The sequence below is a fragment of the Lissotriton helveticus genome, chromosome 2_2 (assembly GCF_964261635.1).
Source record: "Lissotriton helveticus chromosome 2_2, aLisHel1.1, whole genome shotgun sequence".
In the NCBI taxonomy this organism is placed as follows: domain Eukaryota; kingdom Metazoa; phylum Chordata; class Amphibia; order Caudata; family Salamandridae; genus Lissotriton; species Lissotriton helveticus.
Genome location: NC_136060.1, coordinates 289,312,215 through 289,339,109, shown reverse-complemented (window position 1 = coordinate 289,339,109; position 26,895 = coordinate 289,312,215). Strand labels below are relative to the sequence as shown.

At 45.7% G+C, this 26,895-nt stretch overlaps 1 protein-coding gene across 1 annotated transcript in view; it reads left to right on the top strand.

Annotated features, from left to right (window-relative positions):
• Nucleotides 1–26,895, top strand: part of NCAPG (non-SMC condensin I complex subunit G) — a 453,174-nt gene that overhangs the window by 104,732 nt on the left and 321,547 nt on the right. Inside the window, exon 5 of the mRNA XM_078678420.1 lies at nucleotides 7,971–8,116. Within this exon, the coding sequence (XP_078534546.1) occupies nucleotides 7,971–8,116 (146 nt within the window). The remainder of the gene's footprint in view (nucleotides 1–7,970; nucleotides 8,117–26,895) is intronic.

The following is a 26,895-nucleotide window of genomic DNA, read 5'->3' as shown; positions in this document are numbered from 1 at the left end:
CAGAACGACGCGCACATCGACAAATCCCTCCCTTTATCCCCCCCATTCTCAGTCCCCATTACCCTCTAACTACGCAGAACACACCTCCTCTCTTAATTTAACTCCCCCTCCCCACAACAGGACCATCTCCAATCCCATTTCCCCTCCTACTCTCAGCCCCCATTACCCTTCCTGCACCCCCACCACTACTATCAGTCTCCCAGCCTACACCTTGATCCCCCCGCCTACCATCAATGCCCCCACTCACATCACCAACCTCCTCCCTACCTCATCCACACCCCTCCCTCCCAAAACCTCTCTCTTCCCTAACACCATCCCGTACACTAACACAACGCAGCCCTGCTCGAACACCAGCCCACTAGAACTCTCCCACCTGCACGCGAATTCCCTGGTCAGTCATTCACCTTTGACTGCCACCCCCACCTCTACCACCTACCCCACGATGGACAGAATCATGGCCACCCTCACTCAGATCAAAGAAGACATACACATCATCAAAGAACTACTCTCCACACACCCCATACACCCCTCACCCACCTCCTCCTCCCCTCCCAACTTTTCCCCTACCCCTCCGGCTGACTCCCTCACGCAACACGTCCCACACCGGGCGTCAATCCCTGCTCATATTCGCAGCAACCGCCCTCGTCCCCCTCGTCGCCCCTGCAACCCCTCACACACCTACACCTCCCCGCCCAACTTGTCCCCCTCCCTTCCGATTAACTCTCTCACTCAACTCTCTCCACACCGGACCTCAATCCCAGCTCGCAATCGCAACAACCGCCCTCGTCGCACCCACAACCCTACTTCTGACCTCGACACACTCACCCTTCTCCGCTCCTATGACCCAGGCCCCCAAAATCACACCACCACCTCACACCTCACCATTCCCACGATACACTCAAATCCCCTTAGACCCTCCACACTAAACAGCAGATTCTCCATCCCCAATAACCTTAGAAAAGTCCCTCTCTCTCTAGAACCCTCTACCACCCTCAACACACCCCGTCTCAAATGCACTCTCCTCAACTGCAGATCGGCCTCGAAACATTCCGCCGCCATTGCTGATCTCCTCTTATCGCTGGACCTTGACCTAATCATCCTGACTGAAACCTGGCTAACTGAATCTTCGTCACCTATAATGGACATTCTCGTTCCTCCCAACTACCACATTATCAGGCTTGACAGATCAGGCAAAATAGGTGGTGGAATCGCATGCATCTACAGGAACAACCTCTCTGTTCTGAAAGTCAATTCCACCTCCCTACCATCCCCAACATCCTGGGAATACATCTGCCTCGACATTATTAGTGAAGGCAAACCGATATGCTCTCTTCACAGCATTTACCACCCACCCAGGGACAACCTCACCTTTTCCCAACAAATCATGGATATGATCTCAACCAATTCCGGACGGCAGCTCACCCAAATATACCTTGGTGACTTCAACCTCCACTGGAACGATCGCAATGACGCGGTGGTAAATAGTCTTAAAAATTTCCTCGATGCCCTTAACCTCACCCAAATATGCAACAGCCCGACCCACGAGAAAGGATCTATCCTCGACCTGATCATCTCCAAAGAGGACTCTATCCAACTCGAGTCCATCCAACCCTGTGACTGGTCAGATCATCATATTGTCACATTCTTCATCAATGAAAAAGTTAAAGTTAACCCGGCTCAACCCGCCAAGCCCAGAGTCTGGAAAAGAGACATGAAAAAACTCAACCCAGGCTCTTTGCCCCCTAACAGTCGCAAGCTCCTACTCCCACCGACAGGCGCTACGGACGTTCAAACCCTGACTGACCACTATCTCAACGCTATGACCTCAATAATTAATGAGGCTGCACCTATGCAGCTCAAAAGAGTCTCTACTAAAATCTCCAATCCATGGTACGACGGGAGTCTCAATGAGGATAGACTAGACATGCGAATGGCAGAACGCACCTGGAGATCAGCTCCCTCTGCACCTAAAAGCTCTGAAGGAAAAGAGAAACGCCTACTTCAGGAAAATAAAACGCTCAAAATCAGATTTCTTCAGCCTCCAGCACGACCAAGCAAAAAACCGCCCGAGAAAACTGTTTGAGCTAATCAGATCACAATCCAAGGATCAACCCCAACCACTCAACACTGGGCGTGAAGCACCCTCCTGTGAAGACTTCACTGCTTTCTTTATCCAAAAAACGGACAACATAAAGAGCGATCTCCTCATTGACGCAAGCCTCTAGCACCTCTTAGCACCCATTGAACCAAAAAACAATGCTACATGGTCAACCTTTGGCACATACACGGAAGAAGAAATTGTCAAACTGCTCAGCACCCTGAAACCATCCAATCGCCTCACGGACCCCCTTCCTGCTACCGCAGTAAAAGACTTTACCCCTTTGCTCTCCCTCTCTGGACTAAAATTATCAACAGCTCTCTCCAACAAGGAACCATCCCTGACTCCCTCAAAGTTGGACAAGTCACGCCTTTACTAAAGAAACCTACAGCCGACCCCTCTGATCTCAACAATTACCGTCCCATTACCAATATTCCCACTCTCGCCAAACTGCTGGAAAAATGCGCACAACTACAATTGACTAAACACATTGAACAATTTGATCTCCTCAATCCTCACCAGTCAGGCTTCCGAGCAGGACACAGTACAGAAACTGCTATGACTCACATAATTGACGACGCACTTCAAATGCTAGACCAAAACGACACCTGCCTCCTCATCCTTCTTGATCTCTCTTCAGCATTCGACACCGTTAAACATGAGAATTTACTAGAACTACTATACACAAGAATGGGTTTATCTGGAACTGTTTTCAAGTGCTTCACTTCCTTTCTTCACAACAGGTCTCACAAATTCAAGAGCAACAACCTGATGTCCTCGCCAATACCTGTAACGCTAGGCGTCCCCCAAGGATCCTCTCTATCCCCAACTCTGTTCAACCTAGTTATGGAACCTCTGACCACCTTGCTACAAGCATCCAATGTACACTTTCACATGTACGCCGATGACACCCAACTTTATCTCAAATTACAATCCCCCAAAGACATCCTGCTCCTGAACTCAACGATCAGAGGCACCCAATCCTGGCTTGCCGATAATCATCTCAAACTCAATGCCCTGAAAACAGAGTTCCTTCTGATCTCACCTCCAGCGAAGATCGCCACCACTCAAATTTGGCTTAAACACCTAACCGCACTCAATGTCCAACCCACCATCGTGGACTCAGCAAAATCTTTAGGCATAACACTCGACACCAATCTCAACATGCAGCAACATATCAGCAAGGCAACAAAGGGAGCGAACTTCCAAACCAATACGCTGAGGAAACTTAAACCCTTCCTCCCAGCCAAAGACTTCCAAACCGCAGTACAAGCACTAGTCCTCCCTCGAATAGAATACGGCAGCATCGCCCTCTGCGGACTCCCCCTAACTACAACCGCACCCCTAAGAGCTTCTCTAAACGCTGCAGCGAGACTCATCACTGGGTCAAAAAAGCACTCCCATATTACCCCTGACTTGAAATCCCTGAACTGGCTACCTTTTGAAGCCAGAATACATCTGAAAATCGCCTGCATGACACACAAGGCGGTACACCTAAACTCACCCGGCTACCTTGCTCAGAAGCTGACAATCTCTGGCGGAGCTAGAAACACTAGAGGCACAAACAATCTTCTGCTGAAACCTCGAAGATTCCGGAAGGAAAAAACATATAAGCACTCCTTCTCAGGAATGGCGCCTAGGATCTGGAACTCACTCCCTCCCGAAACCAGGCTTATCTCTTCCACTACACTCTTTAAAAATGAAGTAAAAGCTATCCTCATGGCTAAATACACTTGAACTATTATCTCGAACTCTGTTAATACTCTGTACCGATCTGTACCACATGTTTGACCCCTTTGCTTATTTGTATTAGCTGTCTTATTACTCACATGATTGGCTTTGCAGCCACCTATTTGTACTGTTTGTTCTATTGATTTATCTGTCTGACTATGCTCCCTCATGTACCCCTTCTATGTAAAGCGCTCTGATATCTGCAAGGATCTTGTCCGCGCTATATAAAACTTTCAAAATAAATAAATAAAAAAAGGAAAACCAAATGAGAACAACCTGCAAATTTGTATTATACCTAAATGTATGCATTTACTGAAAACTAAAGCACTTTAAAGCTATAGTAAATGGCAAAAATGCCTACATTTTACCCAAATTAGACTTTGATATTTGGGGCACTAAAAAATAAATATCCTATAATAATGTTACATATTAATCATCCTCAGAATGTTCTTTACAAATTGCAGAGATTGGACATTGGACATATCTCCTGCAAATCCTGAGAAAAATGAGTTTTTCACGCCTGGTCAAGTGAAATTCTATATGCTAATATCCTTATTATGCAGTATACCATACCTTAAATTAAATTATAATGCTAGGAGGTCACAGTATAAGTATTAAGGCCCACATGCATCAAGCATTTTTGTAGTCGCAAACGGTGCGATTCCTTAAAATCGGCCGTTTGCGAATGCAAAAGTGCTTTTTGGGATGCATGAAGCAATTTTAGAATTCGTAACATTTTTGCGAGTTCTAAAATTGCGGGTGCTTTTAAGAAGTCGCAGATGTGCGATTTCTTAAAAGCAATGCATCATTACTTTTAAAAGTGTAAATTCGCAATTAGGGTGCCAAATTTACCGAGTGGTTGAACCACTCGGTAAATTTGGAAAAAGTGTTTAAAATGCTGAAAATGTTTTTTTTTCAACATTCATGTTTCACACACACATGTCCTTAGGACGTGTGTGTGAAACATGATGCGAAAAATACATTTCAGGGGTGCAGGGGGGGTCCTTTGGACCCCCCCCTGCACCCATGAAATTTTCAAAGTGCCACTCGCAATTTGCTAATGCCTTCCCATTGACTCCTATGGGCCTTTTGGCCCATAGGAATCAATGGGAATTGCGAAAATTAACTTAAGAATTCGGTATTCATTTGGGATTCAGTAAAAATTGCGATTTTTACCGAATCACAAATGAATACCGAAAATAATGATGCATAGCATTTTGCACTTCTTAATTTGCGATTCCTTATTTTTCGCAAATTAGGAAGTGCAAAATGTCACAATGATGCATGTGGGCCTAAGCTTCATGAATAGTAAAAAACGAATTTTGTAGCACTTATTTTTATAACACAATCAGTTTTGATAATTCCACATATTAAGGCTCTGTAATACCTTGAATCTGACTTCATTTTCTTTTCTTTTTTTTTTTCTCTGTGCCACGTGGGCCGACGAACAAAGTGGCTTGGCCTCCCCAGGTCATGTACACATTAACCAGATTAAACTGTAAGAAACTAACTTTCGTCACCCGAAATTGACCTGCAAATCCAATTTCCCTGATTGATCTTTATCTGAGATTACCAATCAATGTTCAAGACATCGTTAACTTTTTAGTTTCCTTGGACTTGCCCTATCGTGTTTCAGCATCTGTTGCGGTTTCTTTCTTTTTAAATGTTTCTTCATTACATGGGTTAATTATTATTTAGCAACTGAGCCAAGAATATGCTTAGAGAAATGCTTAAAGAAAGGAAACCCCTTAATTAAAATGTCTTCCAATAATACAAAATAATGAACCTTAGTTTTGGAACCTTTTTAAAACAACATTCTGAAATGCAAAGTTTTCACCTGTGCAACTGAGGGGAAAATCCTGGCTGAATAAATATTACTGTTTATTTAGCTTGTCTCGAAGTGCTTGTAACATGAGCAGCTGGCAGTCTTTTTCAAACTAAAACATATCAATGCGTGTTCTATAATATTTTGAGTTCAGCAGGAATTTACTTCAGCTCATCTGTTTGCCTGTTAATACCTAACACAATGTATCTAAGGAAAATGCTGTAAGTTTATTTCTTTTTTTGCAAAACACCCAATTTCGTTTTTGGGGGCTTTTTATTCCTAGTGAATGTGAATTTACATTTTAGTTTTTACACATTTAGACATCTTGCTTAATAGACTGAAAACATCAAAAAGAAACACAAACACACATTTGAGCTCATTTCAGACATAAACAGAAAGGGGTCAAACTCTCAGGACACACAATACGGCACGCTTTTAGCCATGCATTTCGTGAATAGCGCCATCGCTATTCACTTACAGAAATTGCACTAATGGGAAAGCCACATAGACATTTAAACACACATTTAACCCACATATCAATACTCAGGACAGAAATAAAGGACAGCCCACAGACTGTACTTAAACCAAACCATTTGTAAATACTAGTTGTAAGTCATATTTACAAGAAACGCTTCTCAATTGTGTTCCAAAAGACTGCAAAAACAGCCCAACAGACTGATGTATATCCAAGAAGCGAAAATACACTCAATTCACTAGCTTTGACTAGCAGAACACCAAAAATCGCTCTGCATTTCTTCATTCATAAAATTGCACAGAACAAAGGATCCTTGTATGTATTATGTCCATATTTTAATTCCCTGGGGATACAAAATCACCATGGAAGAAATATGTTTGTAAATCTAAACCTATTTAGATATTCCCTCTAGGGAAGCCGGCTAATTTACTTCACATCACAACATGGTACCTTCCAAAATAAAGCAACACATTCTTCTTATGTGAGCTTTTAAACAGGCATGCCCAAAAATATTGCAAAATATACAATATTATAATCAAAATAGTGCTTAATGTACTTTTCGTACGTGCACCGTTCAACTAAACTAAATAGAGAAAATTCTCCTCATTACCTGTCTACATAAATTGCAATTCGCATATACAAACCTATACAAATCCAAAGTTGGCCAACACAAATTCCAAAGTTCCAAAGCTACAGTAAACATTACTAAATTACCTTACTCTTCCAAAGCTACAGTAAGGGTTACTAAACTACCTTACTCTAACCAATCAAAAAGGTTATCCAAATTCTAACTGTCAAGTTCTAAATGACCTAACGGTCTCTTTGTTTTTTTTTTTTTAATACTCACGCCAAAAAGGGTTCTCAGTCAGGAGTGACGACATGTGGAGGATCAAAATCGGGAAGAGCAGAAATACAGTGGGCTGCAGAGAGGAAGAATCTCCAGAATCCCTGTGCTCAGAGTACCTTCTTAGTAGAATCCTGTCTTGTCCTCCTCAGTAGCTTTTTGTCTCCTGACAAGATCACTCCCACAGAAAGTCACTTCTCTGATGAAGCCCGCGTTGGCCGCGCCATCTGAAGAACTGAAATCTTCATTCTCAGGGGTCTCACTAATACAAAAGAACTTGGCACAGAAGCTGAAATATTAAAAGTCATCTTTATTAAACTTAATAAGTGAGACTACGTCACACAGGAGCCTTTAGCACCTGAATGAGGCAGTCTAAAGAATACAGAACACAGAGGTCTTTTATATGCTTAGGATTACAAACTCCGCATAAAAGAAAGGGGCAGTCCTAGTTTCTGCAAGCATACAAAATACCTAATATGGACATACAAGATCTGCAAAATATTAGCCAATAGAAAAACATGTAACCAGAATGTCCCCCTTACGTCGTGTTTCTGCCCAACCCATAAGTCAATCAATTACAGCACTTATAGGTCAATCAGTAATGGCAGAACACGTCTGTATGCAGTTAGGCCAGCTAGTGTCTGAGATTGCTTTCAAAGCAAGGACAGGGGGGGGGGGGGGTTCTACACGTTGCAGTCCAAAGGGCAGAAACACTTAATGAATAGAGCAGTCTGTGTAAAGGCAACACAAATTGATGACAAATGTAAGATGGAGTCAAAATTAAAGAACCTCAATGCGCTGTTGCACACAACCTAAAAACGGATTCCGACAGATTTAAATGTTATGTCCCTTTTTTTCTACAATGTGTTTATATTGATTTGACCACCTCTGCCTAACACTTTGAAAGTGCAAGCTTTCGCGTTTACAGGACTGTTAACGTTTTACGTTTTTCTACTTTACAAAGTTGTGATTTATTTTTTATTTTTGTTATTTTCAGCTTACATGCTTCTGCTTGAGAATGATTCCAATCCAGAAGTGAGACGCGCTGTGTTGTCCTGTATAGCTCCTTGTGCTAAGACGTTATCAAAAATCGTAGGTCGCACAATGGATATAAAGGAAGTGGTCAGAAAACTGGCCTTTCAGGTGAATCTGAAATACCAAAAGTTTAGTTTTCATTGTACTGATAAGTTGTGGCAATCGTGCCGATTAGCTATATCCCACTCTAATGCCCATTAAAAGTGTTGAATTGTCAGAATTCCCATTGGCATTTGTGTGTGTTGGAATGCTTGTATTTGAAGGTGAAGTCTTAATTATTGCGAACAAGCATAGTTGGAATATGTTGCTATATTAGGTATAGTTGGGTATTGAACACTTGACCTACGACCTATTCTAATAATGTGCTCAAGAGGAAGTAATGTTGGAGGTGAGTCAACTTGTTAACTTGGTACATTTTTATTTGATCTCTAATGTACACAAAATTCAGGATAAATATTGCAATGTTTTTTGTTTAATGAATGGGTACCTCCCTTTTTTTTGTAATCTTTTCTGTGTTTTGTACATACATTTAAAAATGAATTCTGAAATCGTATGTCTATCAAAAAGATAAGATTCAAAAATATGTATTTTAAAGGCCTTTTGAGACTTTCAGGGTTTTGTCAACTACATTTTTATAGATGTTTGCACAACAAACTAACCAACAACTCAAGGAAAAGAAGAATTAGTCCACTGAACCAACATTATTATAGCGAACAATACCATCTATGTCAATCCCCATGCCCAAGCCATGATCTGTCCACCACATGCCCTAATTTTTTTTTTTCCGAGCGCTTTACAGGGGAGCATAGCAGTGTTCAATAGGCAAGGAATCACAATAGTTGAGCGGACGCGTATGACACCGTTTACATATAATTAACTCCAGATAAGGCCCTCGATTTCTTGAAGAGGTAGGTCGGTATTCCGAAGGAAGGCGCTAGTAAGTATTTAGTCAAGGCCTGTGTATTGGTCAAGGTCTGAGAATCTGCAGGAGGCAGCATTTAGGAGAGGAATTTACCCATAAGGAACGTTTTGGCCTCCTTTTTGAAGGGTGCCAGAGAAGGGACTCTTCTGATGGCGGTTGGAAGAGAGTTCCATATTCTTGGAGCGGATCCAGATAAAGCACGGTTATACATTTTTTTTCTTTCTGGAACCGTGCAGGTTGGAGTAAAAGGTCTCTAGCGGCATGGGAGGTTCTGCTTCGGCCGGATACCACAAGTTTCTGTGCAAGGTAGGCAGGGGAGTTAGAGTATAAAGCTTTTTGTGTGATGCAAGCCAGTTCGAGTTGTATTCTGGCCTGGAGTGAGAGCCAGTTCAAAGCTTTCAGGTGTGTAGAGATATGGTCAAAATCTTTTGAGCTTCTAAGAAGTCCGGTGGCGGCATTAAGGCAGGCTTTTAGGTGTGCCAGGGAGATCTTGGGTAAGCCTGAGAGTGTGGAACAACCGTATTCCAGTCTGGAGATTACTAGCGCTTGGACTGCGCGTTTTAGGTCGGTAGTGTCAAGGAAGGGTTTCAGTTTCTAGAGGTCGCACAGGTGGAATCTGGCTGATTTGGCTATCGAGTTGATGTGGTCTCGCATGTTCAAATTGCAGTCCAGGGTTATTCCCAAAGATTTTGCTGAGTCCACAATGGTTGGTGGGCAATCTAAAGCTGTGATAGCCTTGACCCATAACTGCATCTCGGGATTCGTTTTTGGAGGGGAGACTAGGAGAAATTCTGTCTTCTTGGCGTTAAGTTGATTGGAGGTGAGCCAGTGGACGGTTGATTTCAGGGGCTCGTTCAGGGAGAGAATGTCCTCAAGAGAGGAGGCTTTGATGTAGAGCTGATTGTTGTCAGCATACATATGGTAGGAGATTTTCGCTGTGCGTAGTACTTCGGTAAGTGGTTCAAGATAACGGTTGAAGAGGGTAGGGGACAGGGTTGATGCTTGAGGGACTCAGACCTTGACCGGCGAGGAAGCAGATAGTTTGCCATTAATTAGGAGTCGCTGCGATCGGTTTTGGAGGAAGGATTTAACCCATTCTAGAACAGAGCCGTCCAAACCCATTCTCAGTTTGAGGTGTTCGATTATTTTTTCGTGGTTGACCGTGTCGAAGGCCCAGGATAGATCTAGTAGAATAAAAAGGCATGTTTCCCCTTGGTCCAGGGCTTGGAGGGCATCGTCAATGATGTGGAGCATGGTCGTTTCAGTGCTGTGGCCAGGTCGGAAACTGGATTGGAAATCATCAAGAAGGTGGAAGTTGTTGATGTGCTGACTTAGTTGCTGTTGTACACACTTCTCCAACACTTTGACTAGGAGGGGGATGTTGGAGATAGGTCTGAAATTTTCGGGGATGGCTGGATCCAGCGATGTTTTTTTCAAAATGGGGAGGACTTGGCCGGCTTTCAGGGAGTCAGGAATGGAACCCTACTGGAGCGAGGCGTTAATTATTGCGGTCCAGCTAGGGATAATGGATTGGGCGACAGCCGCTAGGCAGTTGGAGGGGAGCGGGTCATTGAAATTGTTATTCGGGTTTAGGGACGATAAGATTTTAGAAACTGAGTCTTCGTCATAGAGGTTGGAGTCAGTCCAGAGTGCTTGATTTTTTGGTAAAGATTGTGGGGGCATCGTAGGAGGAGGGGGAGGCAGGCCAGGAAGGAATAGGGAGTATGTGGCGGCACTAAGTTCATCTTCTAAGGCTGTGACTTTGTCCGCGAAAGAGGAGAATTCCTCAGATGATTTTAAAGCCTTGGGGGCTTCTTTCGAGGTTTTGACCAGTTTGTTGGGTTGGTGTTTGACCAGATCAAAGAGCTTACGAGGTCTGTTCTTGGCATTCTCAAGTTCGGATCTGAAAAATTCCTTCTTTGATTTCAGGATGTTCTTGTTGTAGGCATTTCTGGCCTGGTGGAGAAGTTTCAGATGAACGGCGTAGGTGTCCTGCCTCCAGATTCTTTCGGATTGCCGGAGGCATCTCCTTCATTGTTGAGTGGTCCAATGAACCAGGGGTTCCTATCTCTAGTTTGGGTTCTTTTTAGCTTTAGTGGGGCTAGGTCATCCATAATGTTCGAGATAGTTGCGGAGTAGTGGTTATTGAGGTCATTGACCGTTGAGCAATGTGGTGGGGAGGTCAGGTTTCTAGTATCTCTAATCCAGCGTTTGGGAATCACTGGTAGAGGGGCCATTATCTTGTGGGTGCCATGTAGCAGGAATGCGATGGCGTGGTGGTCCGACCAGTCGCACAGGTCTATGGAGATAAGATTGACTGTTGATTCCTTGGAAATGATCCAGTCAAGGTTGGCCCCTTTTGAACGTGTTGGGAGAGAGCAGGCTTGGGTCAGGGCTTGATCGAACAGGAGGTCTTTGATGGCGTTGACATGAGGGTCCTTGGGGTCATTCCAATGCAGGTTGAAATTGCCCGGGAGAATATCTTTGGTATCGGCGGAGAACTTAGCAGTAATAAGTTACATGAGGTGGTCGGTGAAGGAATCGTTCGTGCCAGGGGGATGATGTGTAGGTTGCACAATAGGGTGGAGTTGTTACAAATGGAGAGTGCGAGGTATTCGCAAGAGTCAGAGGAATCAGCCAGACATTCAGAGATACTGAGGTTAGAGAGGTAGATGCAGGCAATGCCCCCTCCTTTCTTGCTAGATTGTCTGTCTGTCCAGCCTGGCAATGTAATAGCCGGGAGGGACTAAGAGGTCCAGGCAAGGAGATGAGGATTCGTTGAGCAATGGTTCTGTTAGAATAGCTAGGTCGAAGTTTTTGTTTAGGATGAGTGCAGCAATGTCAACGGCGTGCTTAAACGCCGATCTGCAGTTAATTAAGGAATCTGCAGGGGTGTCAGGAGTCAGGGTGGATAAGTGTACAGGCGCAAGGTTACTCTTGACCACACTTCTGTTGCGGAAAGTAGCCTATCTATTGGTGTTGATAGAGACTGTGCGGATGGCATGTTCATCTCTCATGCCTAGCGGGCAAAGGGTGGTTGGGTCCGGGTTGTAGTTGCTAAGGATGGCAAGGATTTTCTCTTCAGTAAGGTCAAGCGGACCCAGGGGTGTGCTTGCGAGGGCGAAGGTATCTCCAGGGTAGTGGTAGAGGTTGCTTGGGTAACCCTGTGGTGTGAGGGGGGGTGGAGTTCCACTGGGTTTTGATGTTGGCGAGGGAGAGTTCAGCAAGGTGGAGGTTCATAAGATCTAGTATGGAGGTGTGGATACTCTGAGTTAGTTTGGTCGCTCTGGAGTGCAGTGTTTCGAAATCCCTATAGGAAGGAGACGTTAGCAGGTAGGGTGGCAGTGGCTCTGGGATGGTATTATCGGACTCACTGTAAAGGGGGGGCGGAGGGTGTTAGAGTTCGAGTCTTAGTATCAGGTGTGACGTGGGTTTCCGGCGACTGACCTGTCTCATGGTCAGCGTGTTGGACCAAAGGTCTGGTGAGAGGTCTGTCTATTGGCGAGGCCAGGAGATGAGTTAGCGATGTTGGGAGGAGCGGTGGTAGAGACTCTTAGAGTGGTGGTTTGTGGGCTGGGTGGGCAGGTTCGATCTATGTCGCAGGTGGATGGAGGTGTATCAGGCTCGCAGTTGGAGCGGGGAGCTGAAGGGGAGGAGACCAGAGGTGCAGGGATGATGGTTCTCCTGGTACGGTCAGGAGCCGTGCGAGGGGGGATGGGATGATCTATGTTGGGAGTCAAAGGGTGACTGGTTGGAGGGTGTCGAGGGGCACTAGTCGGGCTGGTCAGAGTGTTGTTGGGGTAAGTGGTAGATACTCTGTTAGATTTGCTCACATGGTTGCTGAAGTTTGAGAAAAAGCTTGCAAATCTGTTATTGTGAGGTCAGCTCGCAGGGTTGCGGAGGGTGTTATTGTAAGCTTAGTACCATGAGGGATGTTCCTGGTTGCATGTACGTTGAGGAGGTGCACAAAGGTATTGCGCCAGTAGGGGGTTCTTCTGGAGTAGAAGATTAGGTCATTGATGACTGTGCCATTGTCTGTGCTGTAACGTAGGTCTGAGAATAATGTCTCGGGGTGACTCTTCAGGGTGGAATGCTTGAAGGTCTTTGCGGCAGCTTTGGAGAGTTTGGGAGGGTAGACCAGAGTAAGAGGGAAATTCCCAGTATCATTTAGGCTGGGCCCAGCCATGTTGGCTAGTGTGGGTACTATAGGAGCGACACCGGTCAGTTATGCAGTTGCGCCGCTGCCTGATTGTAAGGGTAAGTTTCTACGCGAGCTACAGTAATCAGAGGAGGCCATGTGTGGGGTAGGGCTGCAGTGGAGAGCTGAGTGGTTAGTCCAGTTGCGGGCCTTGGCCCTTGGTGATGATAATGCGGACCCATTCTTCTCCGCCGCTCCACCAGTGGGGGGGGTTGGTTTGTGGCCTTCAATTTACTGGTGATAACTCTTTCAGCCACCAGTGTTGCGACCCCAATAAAAATGAGTTCCATTCTTTGCCCCCTCCACCCTCACCCAATATTCAGTCAACCCCAGCAAAGCCACCTTGGGGTGATCGGGGGATGGGGGGATAGAGAATCCAGCGATCCAGGACTGCCAACAATTTCCTCTCAATAGCCTGCAAGAAGGGAAACCGCAGGACCACGCTATGAAAGACATAGAACACTAGCACAGCTTCCCTGGTGGGCTCCGCTGGCCTTGCGAAGCCACAAGGGTGTCATTTATGTGACATTCAAGTCATTAAGCTGGACCAGTCCAAGGTGTGCAGAGATAGCAAGCTTGTGGGGTGCTGTTCTGGCCTCCATCCACTTCTCATCCTCCAAATCCCCTACCTAGGCCTCCCTTTTTCTATGCAGCCTCGTAAAGGAGACGGGGCGTTAGTAATAAATGAACGATAAATCATGGAAATGAGCCCCTCTGTTTAGTCGCCCCATCAACATTTTGGCTTCTAGAGGATTAAACTTTGGAATCTGCATGTCTGGGTGAATATTCGCCAACAGACTAAGCCGCATCTGCAGGTATTTATGGAACTGAGTACGTGATAGTTGGTACTGTTCCTGTAGCTCCTGAAACGTCTAAGTGTGCACCTGATGAGACGTCGCCAAGATGAGTGATACCTATCCTGTTCCACTGCACAAAGCGCTCCATACCTGCAGTATGTTGAATCCAAATTCTGTGCTATAAGGGCATCTTTCTTCTGAGCCGTCGATCCCAGCCCACATACCAAAGCGACACCCTCCATCACAGCTATACCTCCCAGGTGCTGTCAGGGAGGGATCGGGAAATTAGCCTGTCAAGCCCAAGCAGGGCCAATTCCCCACCCCCCATGGAACCAGTCATTAACTACAACCTGCTGCGAGATCAAATAATAACCATGCAGATCTTCCATATCCATCCCTCCCTCGAGGGAGAACAACATTAATTAACAAAAGCCACTGAGGGCGACCACACGTGAACAGAAAGGTACGATAAAACAAAGTAATATTATGGAACAACTTCCTGGAAATTGGTTGGGGTGGTGGATTGAAAAGATGTATAGAAAACACGGAAGGACCATCATTTTGAACAAAGTTACTCTCCCCAAGACATGAAGCGGTAGACAAGCTCACCTCTGTAGATCCTCCCTCATCCTTAAAACCAAAGTTTTTAGACTAAGGCTCCAAGTCCAGTCCAGGCGATGTGGTCTGTAAATACCTAAGTATTTAAAAGAAAGGTGGCAAATGGGGATCGTTGATTGCCACTCACAGAACTCCTGATTGCTAGATATGGGGACCAACAGAGACTTGGACTCCTTCACTTTGAGGCCTCAGACCTCACCTGCAGGATCTCCAAATAATGTGGGCCTGACATCTGCGGGGACATTGGGAACACCGGGTGCCATCTACATACAGTGTGATACGTTCCTTAGGGCGACCTCTGAATATGAGCGTCGCACCTAATGAGGCGCTCCTGTGACTCAATCAGTAGGGTGAATAACAAGGGTGTTAAAGGACAACCCCGTTGGATGCCCCTACGGATTGTAAATGGGGTAGACAAAACCCCATTAACACATACTTTAACCGTAGGGTGGACTAAAGCAAACTGATGAGTGAAAACGGGGCCCCAACCCAGCCCTCTCCAGCACTGCATTTAAGGACCAGTACTTCTTAAAGAAGCCTTCTCAGAGTCAACCACAAGAAAAGCTGCAGGCCCACAAAGACTCAGAGCCTGAGAGAGGGCTACCTGGACTCTACGGACAGAGTGCCTCATACTTCAGTCTGGCATGAAGCCGCATTGGTCTGGATGGTTCAAAGAGGGAAGGCACAGAGTATCCGATTAGCTAGCACTTTGACAAATATTTAATTTTAAATGCCAAATTGATCAGAGAAATAAGCCTCTATGAGGAGCATCTATCCTGAGGCTGGCCCGGTTTGGGGAGCACCACAATTGTGGCCCTGGCTAGTTCCCAAGGGAACACCCCCTGGGCAGCAGACTCTCCATATACTGTCAAAAGGTGGGGTGGCAGGGCATTCTGGACCCTCTGGTAGTACCCCATCGGGGTCGGGAGTCCTGCGCAAGGACATATTGGGAGCGCCTCTCTGATCTTCTCCACCGTAAGTGCTTGATCCAGCTCCTTGGCCAGCGACTGGGGGATCGAGGGCAGCGTGATGTCCCTGAGCACCGGGAGCTCGATCGCATGAGAAGGCAAGGGTGCCCTGCATACAGGGCACAATCTGCAAAGGCCTGCTCCACAGCTGGAACCTCCAGGCACAATTGCACACTGGCGTCCACAACTTATCGCACCACCGAAAGTGACCTCCCTGATGGCCAGCCAATAGAGAAGCTTCCCAGACTTGTCCCCATGCTCGTAGACCCTTTGTGTCGTAGCCCTTCAACACTGTTGGGCTTCCTCCAGCGAGACCTGCTGTAGGCGAGAGCAAGCCCATGCCAGTCGACGCTCAAGGGCCGCTAAATGTCGCTGCTGGACCTTCCTTTCCATGGATAGTATCTGGGCCTCAAGAAACGTTGTCGTCTCCAATTAATTTGGCTGTTTGTCCTGCACATTTTCTTTAATCAAACTACAAAGAGTGGGTTTACTGGCTTCCCACAGTGTACCCGCCAACTCCACAAAGCTCTCATACACCTCCAAGTGAGCATGGATTTCGGATTCAGTAAAGTTGGAACACTCTTGAGCCGGAAGGTGTCACACATTAATCCTCCACATGGGTCTCGGTTATGCAACTGGTAGCCCAGTCTGAAATAAGAGGGTGCGTAGGAAGTTGGCTCTGTATTTAATACACCAAAGTATGGTATAGTGTGCATAGAGTCCAGGGAGTCCCCAGAGGTATAGCAAAGGCTAAATTAGATATGTACTAACACTTTGTGGTAGTGTGGGCGAGCAGTTAGGCTTATATAGAGTGTGTTATGCATTTATTGAAATCACTCAGGCAGGCCCTAATGCACACACTTGGAGACAGAGTCCAGAGCAAACGGAACATTATTTGCATCAGTTATATACGAGAATATGAGTGGAAAGCCTTTTGGTAATGTTTTACCGCTGTCTTTGCTGGAAGCAGTGACAGCTTGCATTATTTCGCTGTCTATTTTTGTTTTTGAACGAGTGATTGCAGCTACCGAAGCCGTTTGCACAGCTGCCTTTGCGGCTTCATCAGCCTATGAGTTCCCTGCAACGTGAACGTAGTTCTTTTTGTAACTGAACTACTTTTTAATTTTTTATTTTTCCAATAGCAAACCTACGACATTACAATGCAACTCCCTCAGAAAAAGAAAAACATAGGCAACCCACATCAAGAAATAATAAAAACATAAGGAAAAAAAGCACAATTACAACATTATCGTCATGTCTTCATCAATAAGATAGCTGATGCCAAAAAATGAAACCACTAATGATAACGGAAAAAAAAAAGAAAAACACATCTGCACATTGGTCCCACTCATGTATAACATTCAGTATGAAGCAATGCATCATCATCAGATCGTCATGTCAAGTTCTCCCCCCCCCTTGCTCTTCATATTATTCTCTCAATCCCTTTTATGCGCCCACCTACTCAGCGGCATCCACCTTATTCAATAAGAATACCCACAGTGGCTCCCAGATATCTCTCGGCCTCGAAATTGTTGGCAATTCTTCTGCATAGGACGGTTTCCAAATTTTCCTTACAATAAACGAAGTCTTTTAGCCAATGCTCCACTTTTGGACTATGTTTCCCGCCCCCATACAACCGCCACTCTGCGCGCCGCCATCAACAAGGACAAACGCACAAACTTCCCAGTCACTCCTCTGATGTGCGGCACACAACAAAGTAAACAAACCAGCGGAGTGCACCTAATCTCCACTGCCGACATTGTCGTTAAGTGTCTCACCACCCCTTCCCAGAACTCGTGCACCTTGCTACAACCCCAAGCTAAGTGCAAGAAATCCGCACTTCCTGGACCACAACGAACACAAAAATCAGACTCGCGCATCCCGAACCTATTTAGCCACGCAGGCGTATAGTATACTTGGTGCATATATTTAAAATGTATGATGCGTAGATTACCATTCATACTAAGCGTCCCTGTCAGTTCAGATATGCTTTCAGTCTTTTTGCACGATTGGCTCAGGTAAGCAGATATTCCACCTCTGCCTGCTCTTGTCCGGTTCAGTTGCGCATTCATCTTTAACTTATATAATATGGAGATCAATTTTTTGTTAGTGGGAGTGGTGAGGGCAAACTGCAGTGATAAGAGCACAGGAGGCTCTTGGGTATAGGTGGTGTAATATACCCTAGCCGCATGTCTCAACCTGTGCATCGCAAACCGGAACAGTAGTGGCTGGTGACTAATAAATGTAAGAGCGTCTGGCGTAAGAAACGTTCCATCCGGGTGCACATCCTGCATACGGTGGAACCCAGCCTCGTGGAGTAAACGCATCGACGGTGCTTCATGAGTCACCGACATGGCAGCGTGGTGTTCAATATACATGGCTGGTGCATAAAGCGGTAGTTTCCACGCCAGTCGCACTATTGCCTGCCATGCTGCTATGGTCGCGTCCACTGTATTTATTTCCGTTTTCGGTGTGCCACGGGTCCGGTGAGTGATCATACTACGTAGCGGAATCAGAGAGGTATCTCCTTCCTTCACTGCAACATGTGGGGTATATGCATGCGGTCTCATCCAATAATATACGTATTGCGCCTGTGCGCTTAATAGTAAATGTAAAAGTCCGGAGCCCCGAACCCTCCCCTGTCATGTCCATTGGTGAGCGTAGACCATTTCACACGAGCGCTTTTACCTCCCCATACTAGCCGCAACAAAGCCCGTCGAATATTATTGAAAAGCCCCATCTTGAGTACCACCAGAATGTTACTAAACAGATACAAAAATTGTGGTAAGGCCACCATTTTAATAAGAGCAATGCGATCCGCCAGTGAAAGCTACAGGGAGATCCATACATCCACCTGCTGCTCCAGTCTGGCATTTGCCCTCCCATAGTTTTCTCGCACCACAGTGGTAGCATCTCGATGAATCCATACACCGAGATATTTTACCGGTTCCGTGGACCACTCCAGCGGGAACTCAATATCAGGCCTTGTAGTGGACTCTGTCAGCGGAATAATGATAGATTTGTCCCAGTTGATGTAAATACCCGATAGCAACCGAATCTAACATAATCCCGGAGTAACTGCGCCAAGTAACGGGAAGGCTTGCGAACAAAGAGTACCATATCATCTGCGTATAAGGAGATAGCTACTGGCCGGTAGTTAAAATTCAGTGCCGTCTCCCTATGGTGCTGATGAATGACACACGACAGTGGCTCTAGTATGATAGCAAATAATAGCGTGGACAACGGGCACCCCTGACGCGTGCCCCTTCTTATACTAAACAACTCAGAAATCAATCCTCCGAATTGTACCATAGCCGATGGGTCCGCATAGAACACTGCTATCCATTGCACAAAAAGAGGTGGGAAGCCCATCCGCCGCAATACAAACAACATAAAACCCAATTCCACTGAATCGAACGCTTTCGCTGCATCGAGTAACACCGCCGCAGCTGACCTGTTTGGCTCAAGTATGTGCAACATCGAAAATGTGGTACGAAGAATATGCGACGTAGATCGGTCAGGTAACTGGTCTGGCAACACCAGACAGGTCATCAGAGGCTGCAATCGAGTCGCTAAGATTTTTGCCAGAATCTTCGCATCTATATTAATCAGTGACAGGGGACGATAAGAGTCGCATCTGTCCGGCGGCTGATCTTTTTTAAGTAATGTAATTATCAGTGCTTGTCGCAATGACTGGTAATTTCCCTGACTCATGCGCCTCAGCATACATCTCCAACGGGTATGGTGCAATCAGGTCTGCGTATTTCTTGTAAAATTCCACCGTCAGGCCGTCATTCCCAGGTGCCTTACCATTAAACAGTGCCGAGATCGCAGATTTGACAAACTTCTGCAATAGGGGGCTCTCAATCCCATTCCCAGACGATCCTTCACAACTCACACATTTCGCGACATCTGACTTCAATACAACATGTGCAAAAAACAAAAAAAATGTACAAAACACTATAACCCTCCCTCCGTCCATCCCCGGATCCCCCCACTCCAACCTCCCAATTAGGTAGAGATCGATTCCTGCCCCCCACCCACTTAGCAACCCAATTAACCATTGCACTCTACTATTGGGGGAATACCCGCTAGGGGAAGAGGATCAGCAACGATTACTCACACCAGAGGGTGGTCGCCAGAGTAAAACATAGTATGTCACCTGTGCACAGTGATAAAAATAAAGGAAAACCTGTTAAGACCACTGTCTTATGCACTGATCCACACAGAGGAACATTTCAACTATCGTATATGCTCAGTAACATAATAACTGACAAAAAAGGAACTCGGTCATGAGCACCAAGTGGTACACAGGATCATCAATGTCAGTCTGCTTCGTCCAATCCTGATGTCAGTGCTGCGCACTCTGCCCCGATCTGTCGATTTCCAGTCTTAAAAATATGCTTTGTGAATTTCAAGGCCGATTTTGAGTCAGTGAAGAAGTGCGTCTGCCCATCATGCACAATTTTTAACTTTGCCGGGTACAGCATGGAGTAAGAGACAGAAGCGGCCTGCAGCAGTTTTTTCGCCGGCACAACTCCCTCCTAGCTGCCTGAACCACCGGAGTATAGTCCGGAAAAAATGACAGTGTCCTCCCTTATATTGTACCGGGGCCTTCGCTCTGGCCTCCCTCAGGATAGTGTCCCTGTCAGCATAGTTCAAAAGGCGTGCAATGATCGGGCGGGGAGGCGCACCTGGCTTAGGTCTAGGACCCAGTGAGCGAAGGCCCTTTCCACTATCATCACTGGAGATAGCACTGAACCAAACACTTCTCTCAGCATTCAGTCTATGAAGGACTCCATTTTGGAAATGGCGGTGGACTCCGGCAGGCCAATGATGCGAAGATTGTTGCGCCTGGAGCGCGCCTCTAAATCCTCATTTTTTGCCCTTATAACCTCTGGGCCCTTCTCAATCTGCAAAATTTGAGTTCTAGACTCAGCTTGTGAATCATGGGTGTCAGATAGCCCATTTTCCAATTCATCAAGCCTGTGATCATGTTTGTCTACATTCTTCTTGACAACGTCTAGTCCGGTCGCCAGTGTGTCAATTTTACTATCAATAGACTTCATGCCAGCGCGCAGTTCCAACAGAATGGTCCTGGTGTCATCCTCCAAGTCCTCGCCCGGCCCGCCAGCGCACTGTGGTCTGGGTTGTTCCCCCCCCCCCCCATTGCTTCGTTAGCATCCGTACTGCGTTTGTTCTCAAATTGCAGTTTGGGCTGTTTAGGGTCCGACTTTCCCATACTGGACCCGGTGTCTGCAAGCTGCCGCGCGATCTCCAGCCTTGTCTACCCACAGGCGTCCTGCAGTTCTAACTTCTTCAGTATGTAGTTCGCCCAATGCGCTCGCACTGAACCGCCCCAGCGACAGTTCAAGTTGAAGGCAGCCTGGCCCAAAGCCCTCAGTTTACCAGCCGCTATACCCGCTATCCGTAACGTGCCAGCCAGAACCCCAAGCGTAGCAATCAACCAACGCTAATAGGAGCCAACAATCAGGTCACTGCAACACCCAGACCGGCGTCCGTCACCAGGTATCCACGTACAGTGCGCAGGGGGGCGGGGGGTCCGGCCTACCACGCCACACACAGCAGCCAGCTTAGTCCTGTAGATGAGCCAGATATAGTATCACAGGTGCCTCAGGACTTCACAAGCGCTAAGGGCGTTGCCGCAGCCCACTCCCCTGCAGCGCTCCCCGCCCACCGGCCCGAGTAGTTTGGCCAGCTAACGCACTGGACCACCCCAGTGGATGCCCCCCCACCACAGAGGTGCAGGCCCGCTTGCCCCCAGCGCTGAGGAGTGCCACGCCCCCGCGCCCAAGAGTACCGGACAGTCACGATCCCACTAAGCACCACCACACAGATGCCCTGTGGCAGCTAGGCAAGATAACGCCACCCAGCCAACACCAGGCCCAGCTCGCGCAACACACCCCACTCACTGTGTCACCCGTCCGGTATCAGCAGCAGCACCAGGCTCCTCAGTGGTTCCTTCCCAGACTCTCAGATGGCTGTGTCAGCACCGTCCTTCCACCGCTGCTCCCCATGCCTCAGAAGTCAATCTCCAGCCTCAGACCACAAGGGTCCTCTCACTGGCGTCCTCAGGGAGCACAATGGCAGCCCACCTCACTTCCGCGTCAGCCGCGCCCGGGGGAAGCCACCGTCACTCGCACCAAGACCTTCCCTCTTCTCGGCAGCGGCTACGGGCGCACCACGTACCCGCAACTGCCACAATTGCCTCTCCGAACAGGCTCACCTCCACAAATGCTCTGCCCTCTGCGCCGCTATTCATCCTCCTCCTCTGCAGCAAGATATATGGCCAGATCTCTGCCCGCAGCGAACGGCAGCTCACTCTTCGGCCGTCGGATTCCGGGAGGTCGCCATTTTGTCCCCGGCCTCGTTGGTAACACACCAGCCACCTGCAAGCGCTCACACAATGGCTGAAGGTTCGGAGACCTCCCCTCCTGCGCACACAGCCCACAGGCCCAGCGGGTGCACAGGTGAATTAAAGGATGGTACTAACGGATAGTTGTTCTGGCTGACGGAGCTCCCTCAAGAGGCAGCCGTTCCGCCTCGCGCCGAAGCCACGCCCCCTTGTAACTGAACTACTTGTTCCCAAAGCAACTTATGCTTGATTGTGCCACCTTTTGCATCTTTGAAACCGTTTTGAATCCAGTTCTTTAAGTATTCATTGTAAGATTGAACGCAGTAATAAGAATCGCACACTATGAGTGTGGGGAATTCGCAATCGGTATTTTCAAACACCATCTTAAATGCTTGTAGTTCAGCTCGCTGAGCTGTACAATCTCCGAGAGATTGTGTTTTTGTCACCATAGGTCGGAATTTACCATTGCGCCAGCAACCTTTAATGATCGCGCATGCTTCACTATAAGCTCGTTTACCCCCAATTGTGGGCTGTGCTGATCCATCTGTGTATATTATACATTCATATTGTTCAAGAGGCAGAATCTCAGCTGGCAGAGGACATTCTTGTTCGTATTGTAGAAATTCTTGTGTTTTCAAGTATGGGTCAAAACATATTTAAAGTCTGTTGCAGCAAGAGAATTAACCCATTGCATCCATCTCGGATGTAAAGCCTTTGCATTCGGAATGCTCGCTTTTGTCACTGCCTCTAAGGCAGGTACAGGAGTAACGACCATAATGCGTTTTCCTTGTGCTAGGGCTATCTCTTTTGCTACCGCAGTTTGAACCGCCATCAGAATTTTTTCTGTAGAAGTGGATTTCATTTTAGCTTGTGTGTACAAGTGTGATTTATATGCAATTGGTACTTTTTCACCTTCATTAAAGGTTAAGTACGTGAATTTGCATCTTCCTGGGATGATTCGGATTACAAGGTTCCGTACATTTACGCGTGTCTGTAAATGTGTTGTTGCTAACATGTCTGTTTGCACTGAATGCAAAATTTCTGTGTGTTTTTGAGTCCAATCAGCTGTTTTGAAATCAGGTTTTGTTCGTAGAGTTTTAACCCTTTCTAAGTAAGTTAGCATATATGTTATTCCGAAATTCAGGAAACCTAAAATTGACTACGTTTTTCAGCGTTTTTGGAGGTTGGAGCAGCGCACACTTTTCTAAAAAGTTGGGTTCCAGGCGTTTGCCTTCACTTGATAACTCGTATCCTAGAAAAAGGAAGTTTAGGTGGGCAATTCTTGATTTTTTTTAAATTGAATTCATACCCTTCAGAGGCGAATCCAAGTATAATGGTATTTACTCTGTTCAAGTGCCTGTCCAAGTCGTCTGTTAGATAGATGTCGTTGAGATAAGAAAATGCCTCATCATCATACGTTTGTAGTAACTCTGTTACTCTAGCTGAAAATAACCCTGGACTATTCTTGAATCCCTGGTGGAGACGACAGAGGTGACGCTGTTTCCCCATAATTGAGAAAGCGGTTAAGTACCTGCTTTCAGGTGCAATGTTTTGACAGAAGAAACTGTTAGAAATATCTAATGTGGTTTTATAATTTTTTAAGCACAATGTTATTCATTAGTGCTGCACTGTGTGCATTTTGTACTGCAAAGGTTTTGCAACAAGAGTTTAAATGTCTGTAGTCCAAGACTAGACGATTAGTATTGTCTGGTTTGGAGACTGAAAACGAGACTGAAAACAAAGGATTGTTCATTGACTAGGTGCATGTTTCAATCACCCCTTTGTATTCAAGTTGATCTAATATCTCCCTGACCTGTTTTTTAGCTTTTTGCTTAACTGGATACTGCCGTTGTGCAGTTGGCTGTGTTTTCAATTGGATTTTATGATGAGGAGAATCATCATCCCAGTCTACATGACTTTTGTACAATGCTGGAGCCTAGGCTACTGCCCATTTTCTGGCATATGTATATTTTTTATGAATTGGAATGTGATTGGAGAAGGCTGGCATAATGGTGTCTTCGCCATGTTTTTGGTGGCCAGTCTTGTTCAGCTAGAAGAATGTCATAACCCTTACAGAGCTTCTCCCAAAAGAGAGCTCTTATTTTTCTTGTTATATCTCCCTCCATCCGGAGTGTTACTTTATATAACTTATGGGGTACACCAACCCTGGGATCAGCGGTTTCAACTTGGATGTACTCATTCAAGTCCATTGTCTCCAGATGATCCTGCGAGCTATGGTTACTCCTGCTGCGCTGTCCAGCATTGTCTAGGCCCACTTCCCGTTCTTGAGTTGTGTCCTCAAGATCCTCGGTATGTCTGATTTTTAGACCTGCTACCTTCTTTTTGGTGAATTGAGTTTTCTTATTTTTAGGAACGTGTTGATTGTCTTCGGACTTCATTTCACGTACTTCCTTGTGTTCTAACCGTCCTCTTCTTTCTGATTTCTGTGATGAAGTCTGAAAGTTACGAGAGGAGCGTATATCAGTATCTTGATATCTATCAGGTTTTCTCAAATTATCCCTGTTCCTGAGGTTATAACTCTTTTCAGAGGGCTCCTTTTGAGGAGACCTACCTCGCGATTGGGGATGCTTCTCTTTAGAAGTTTTAGTATTCTCCCACTTCTTTTTATTAACAGTGAGAGTATTTTTAATAAATACCTTTTCAGGACTTTCAGTTAGTTGGAGCTTAACTGGTTTCTCACCCAAAGTATCTCTATTAGGTAATATTATAGCTGAGACCGGTTTGAAATCTCTCAGTAGTTTCATACCCAGATTTAAAGCAGGCTCTGCCCTGTATTCATTTTGAATCTGTTTCAGGACATCTGGTATTACTGCCATAAACTGAACACCATATGTTTTTGTGTAGATTGCAGCAAAGACTGTACACCCAGTGTAGCAGTCCCCCACTGGTGGTGCGATCCCCATTGGTGAACAGATTGTTAGAATCCTGTATTTCTCGTGAGGGCTAATATCACAAAATACTGCCTCGATTTGAGTAATGTTTTGAGCTATCCAGAATGGAATTTGTTCCCGGTTTGTATAGTCTTTGGTGTGATTTTATTTGTGTTCCCCTGGTAAGGGGTGTGTTGTGGAATCCTTATAGGAGGTTGGACTGTTAGAGTCCCCATGACATATTGAACCAATTGTCCATGTATTTTAATCAGTTGTTTCAGTTGAACTAATAGTTCTTCCCCTGACATTTCTTCAATATCAGGATGTGGTGTATAGCTGGCTAGTACCTGCCATGTTGCTCCTAGTCTACCTAGTGGACCGAGCCTGGTAATGTGATTTTGATGTTGTAGGGCGCCTTTAAACCAGTGCGCATGCTCTTGGTAAGTTAGTGGAATTTCAATGTCCTCGAAATGAACGTATTCCGTTGATGTTCCTCTACTTTGTAGAAGTGAAACACATGTGATACTGGATTTGCTTCAGGGAAGATAATCCATGAATAGAATACCTCTGTCTGCCGATATTCATGTGCCTCTATGACAAAAATTACCCTACCACCTCTTGATGATAGGCCATTTGTTATAAGTTTTATAGTGATGGTTTTCCGTGATGATTATAGCATCCGGGTGGTCTTGTTGGAAACCTGTAAAGTCTAAGCCCGGTTGCGTTGCAGTTGCTGCAGCTCCACCGGTCCAGTTTTCAGTCATTTTGTTGGCTGAGAGTTTTTAGAGCAACTTTCAAGGAAACAAAGATAAATTGCACAATATTTTGGAACACTGTATCCTTCAACGTTGAACAAACCAAAAACTAATATATAGGATTTTCGTCCTACTCTGTTATGGCGGATATTTTATCCTTTTACCCACTCCAGACGTTTACCCACTCCAGACATTTATTGGAGTATTTTACGGGAAAAAAGGGGTCTCTGTAAATAGCACAACTGAGTTACTCTAGTATTTAGCGGTAAATTAGTGCCTTACCAAACGTTGGGCGCCATGTATTGTTGTTCCTATATTCCCAATAGGCTCTGCGCATTGTAATAGTATATCCTATAGATTTGACGTAAGACTTATGTCGACTAGGTCTCTATCGAATATACTAAACTTAATTGTGAGTGCCAGCTAACTCATAGGTCGCTAGAAACTTTCTCAAATTCACAAGAAGGGATTAGTTTCTGACAACCGCATAAACATGACAACTTTGTTTCCCAAAAATAAGAATTGTACCTCTAGAGTTGTGGAAACAATAGATAAGTATTTCACTCAGTCAATCGTGCATGCTTCGTTTCAACAGAGGTGCAAAGAACTAGAGAGACGGGCGTTTTCAATAAAAGGTTTTTTGAACAGTCTTCTTTCTCATGCAAGTAAAGTGAACTGCTACAATCGTAATGCAGGCTGCAAAGTATAATGCGTACAGCGAGAATAGTATTATAAAATAATACAGTAAAAGCATTGTATGGTTTCTAAGTCATAACAAAATACATACATAAATACATAGGCTAAAATACTCAACTGGTGCTTCTAAAATACTCCTACCCCAATGTACCTAACCTATGTTTTGTACGCGGGAGGGAGTAAGTATTGTGTAGCATAGGTTTGCTTCTCTTTGCCAAGAATCTATCCAAGATTTCTCTTAGGTTCTAATCAGCTCCATACCTTAGTTTAGAATGAAGGAGGTCAGGTATCTCGGTCTCGGGACTCGATTTCCCAACACCCTGCAAGGGGAGTTTGGAAACACTGGAGCTGGATTCTCAGCGAGAGAAAGGACAGCTTCTCCATCAGTGCGTCAGCTGGAGGGTCTGCTTCCTTTGACACTTGCTGTAGCGAGCTGCGTCGGGGAAGTAGATAGTCGAACTGCTCCGAACCACTGTGTCTTGCTAGAGCAAGTGAAGGCATATTTATACCTTGAAGGTGCCTAGTTTGACGTAAAGTCGGGCATAATAACGTCCGTAAAGAACCCCAAGGGAATAGTAGTTCTTTGTAAACTCCATGAGTTCTTGGACAAATCAATATTCAAGCAAGGCGAGGTCCCTGACTGCTTATGCCGATTTTCCAAGAATT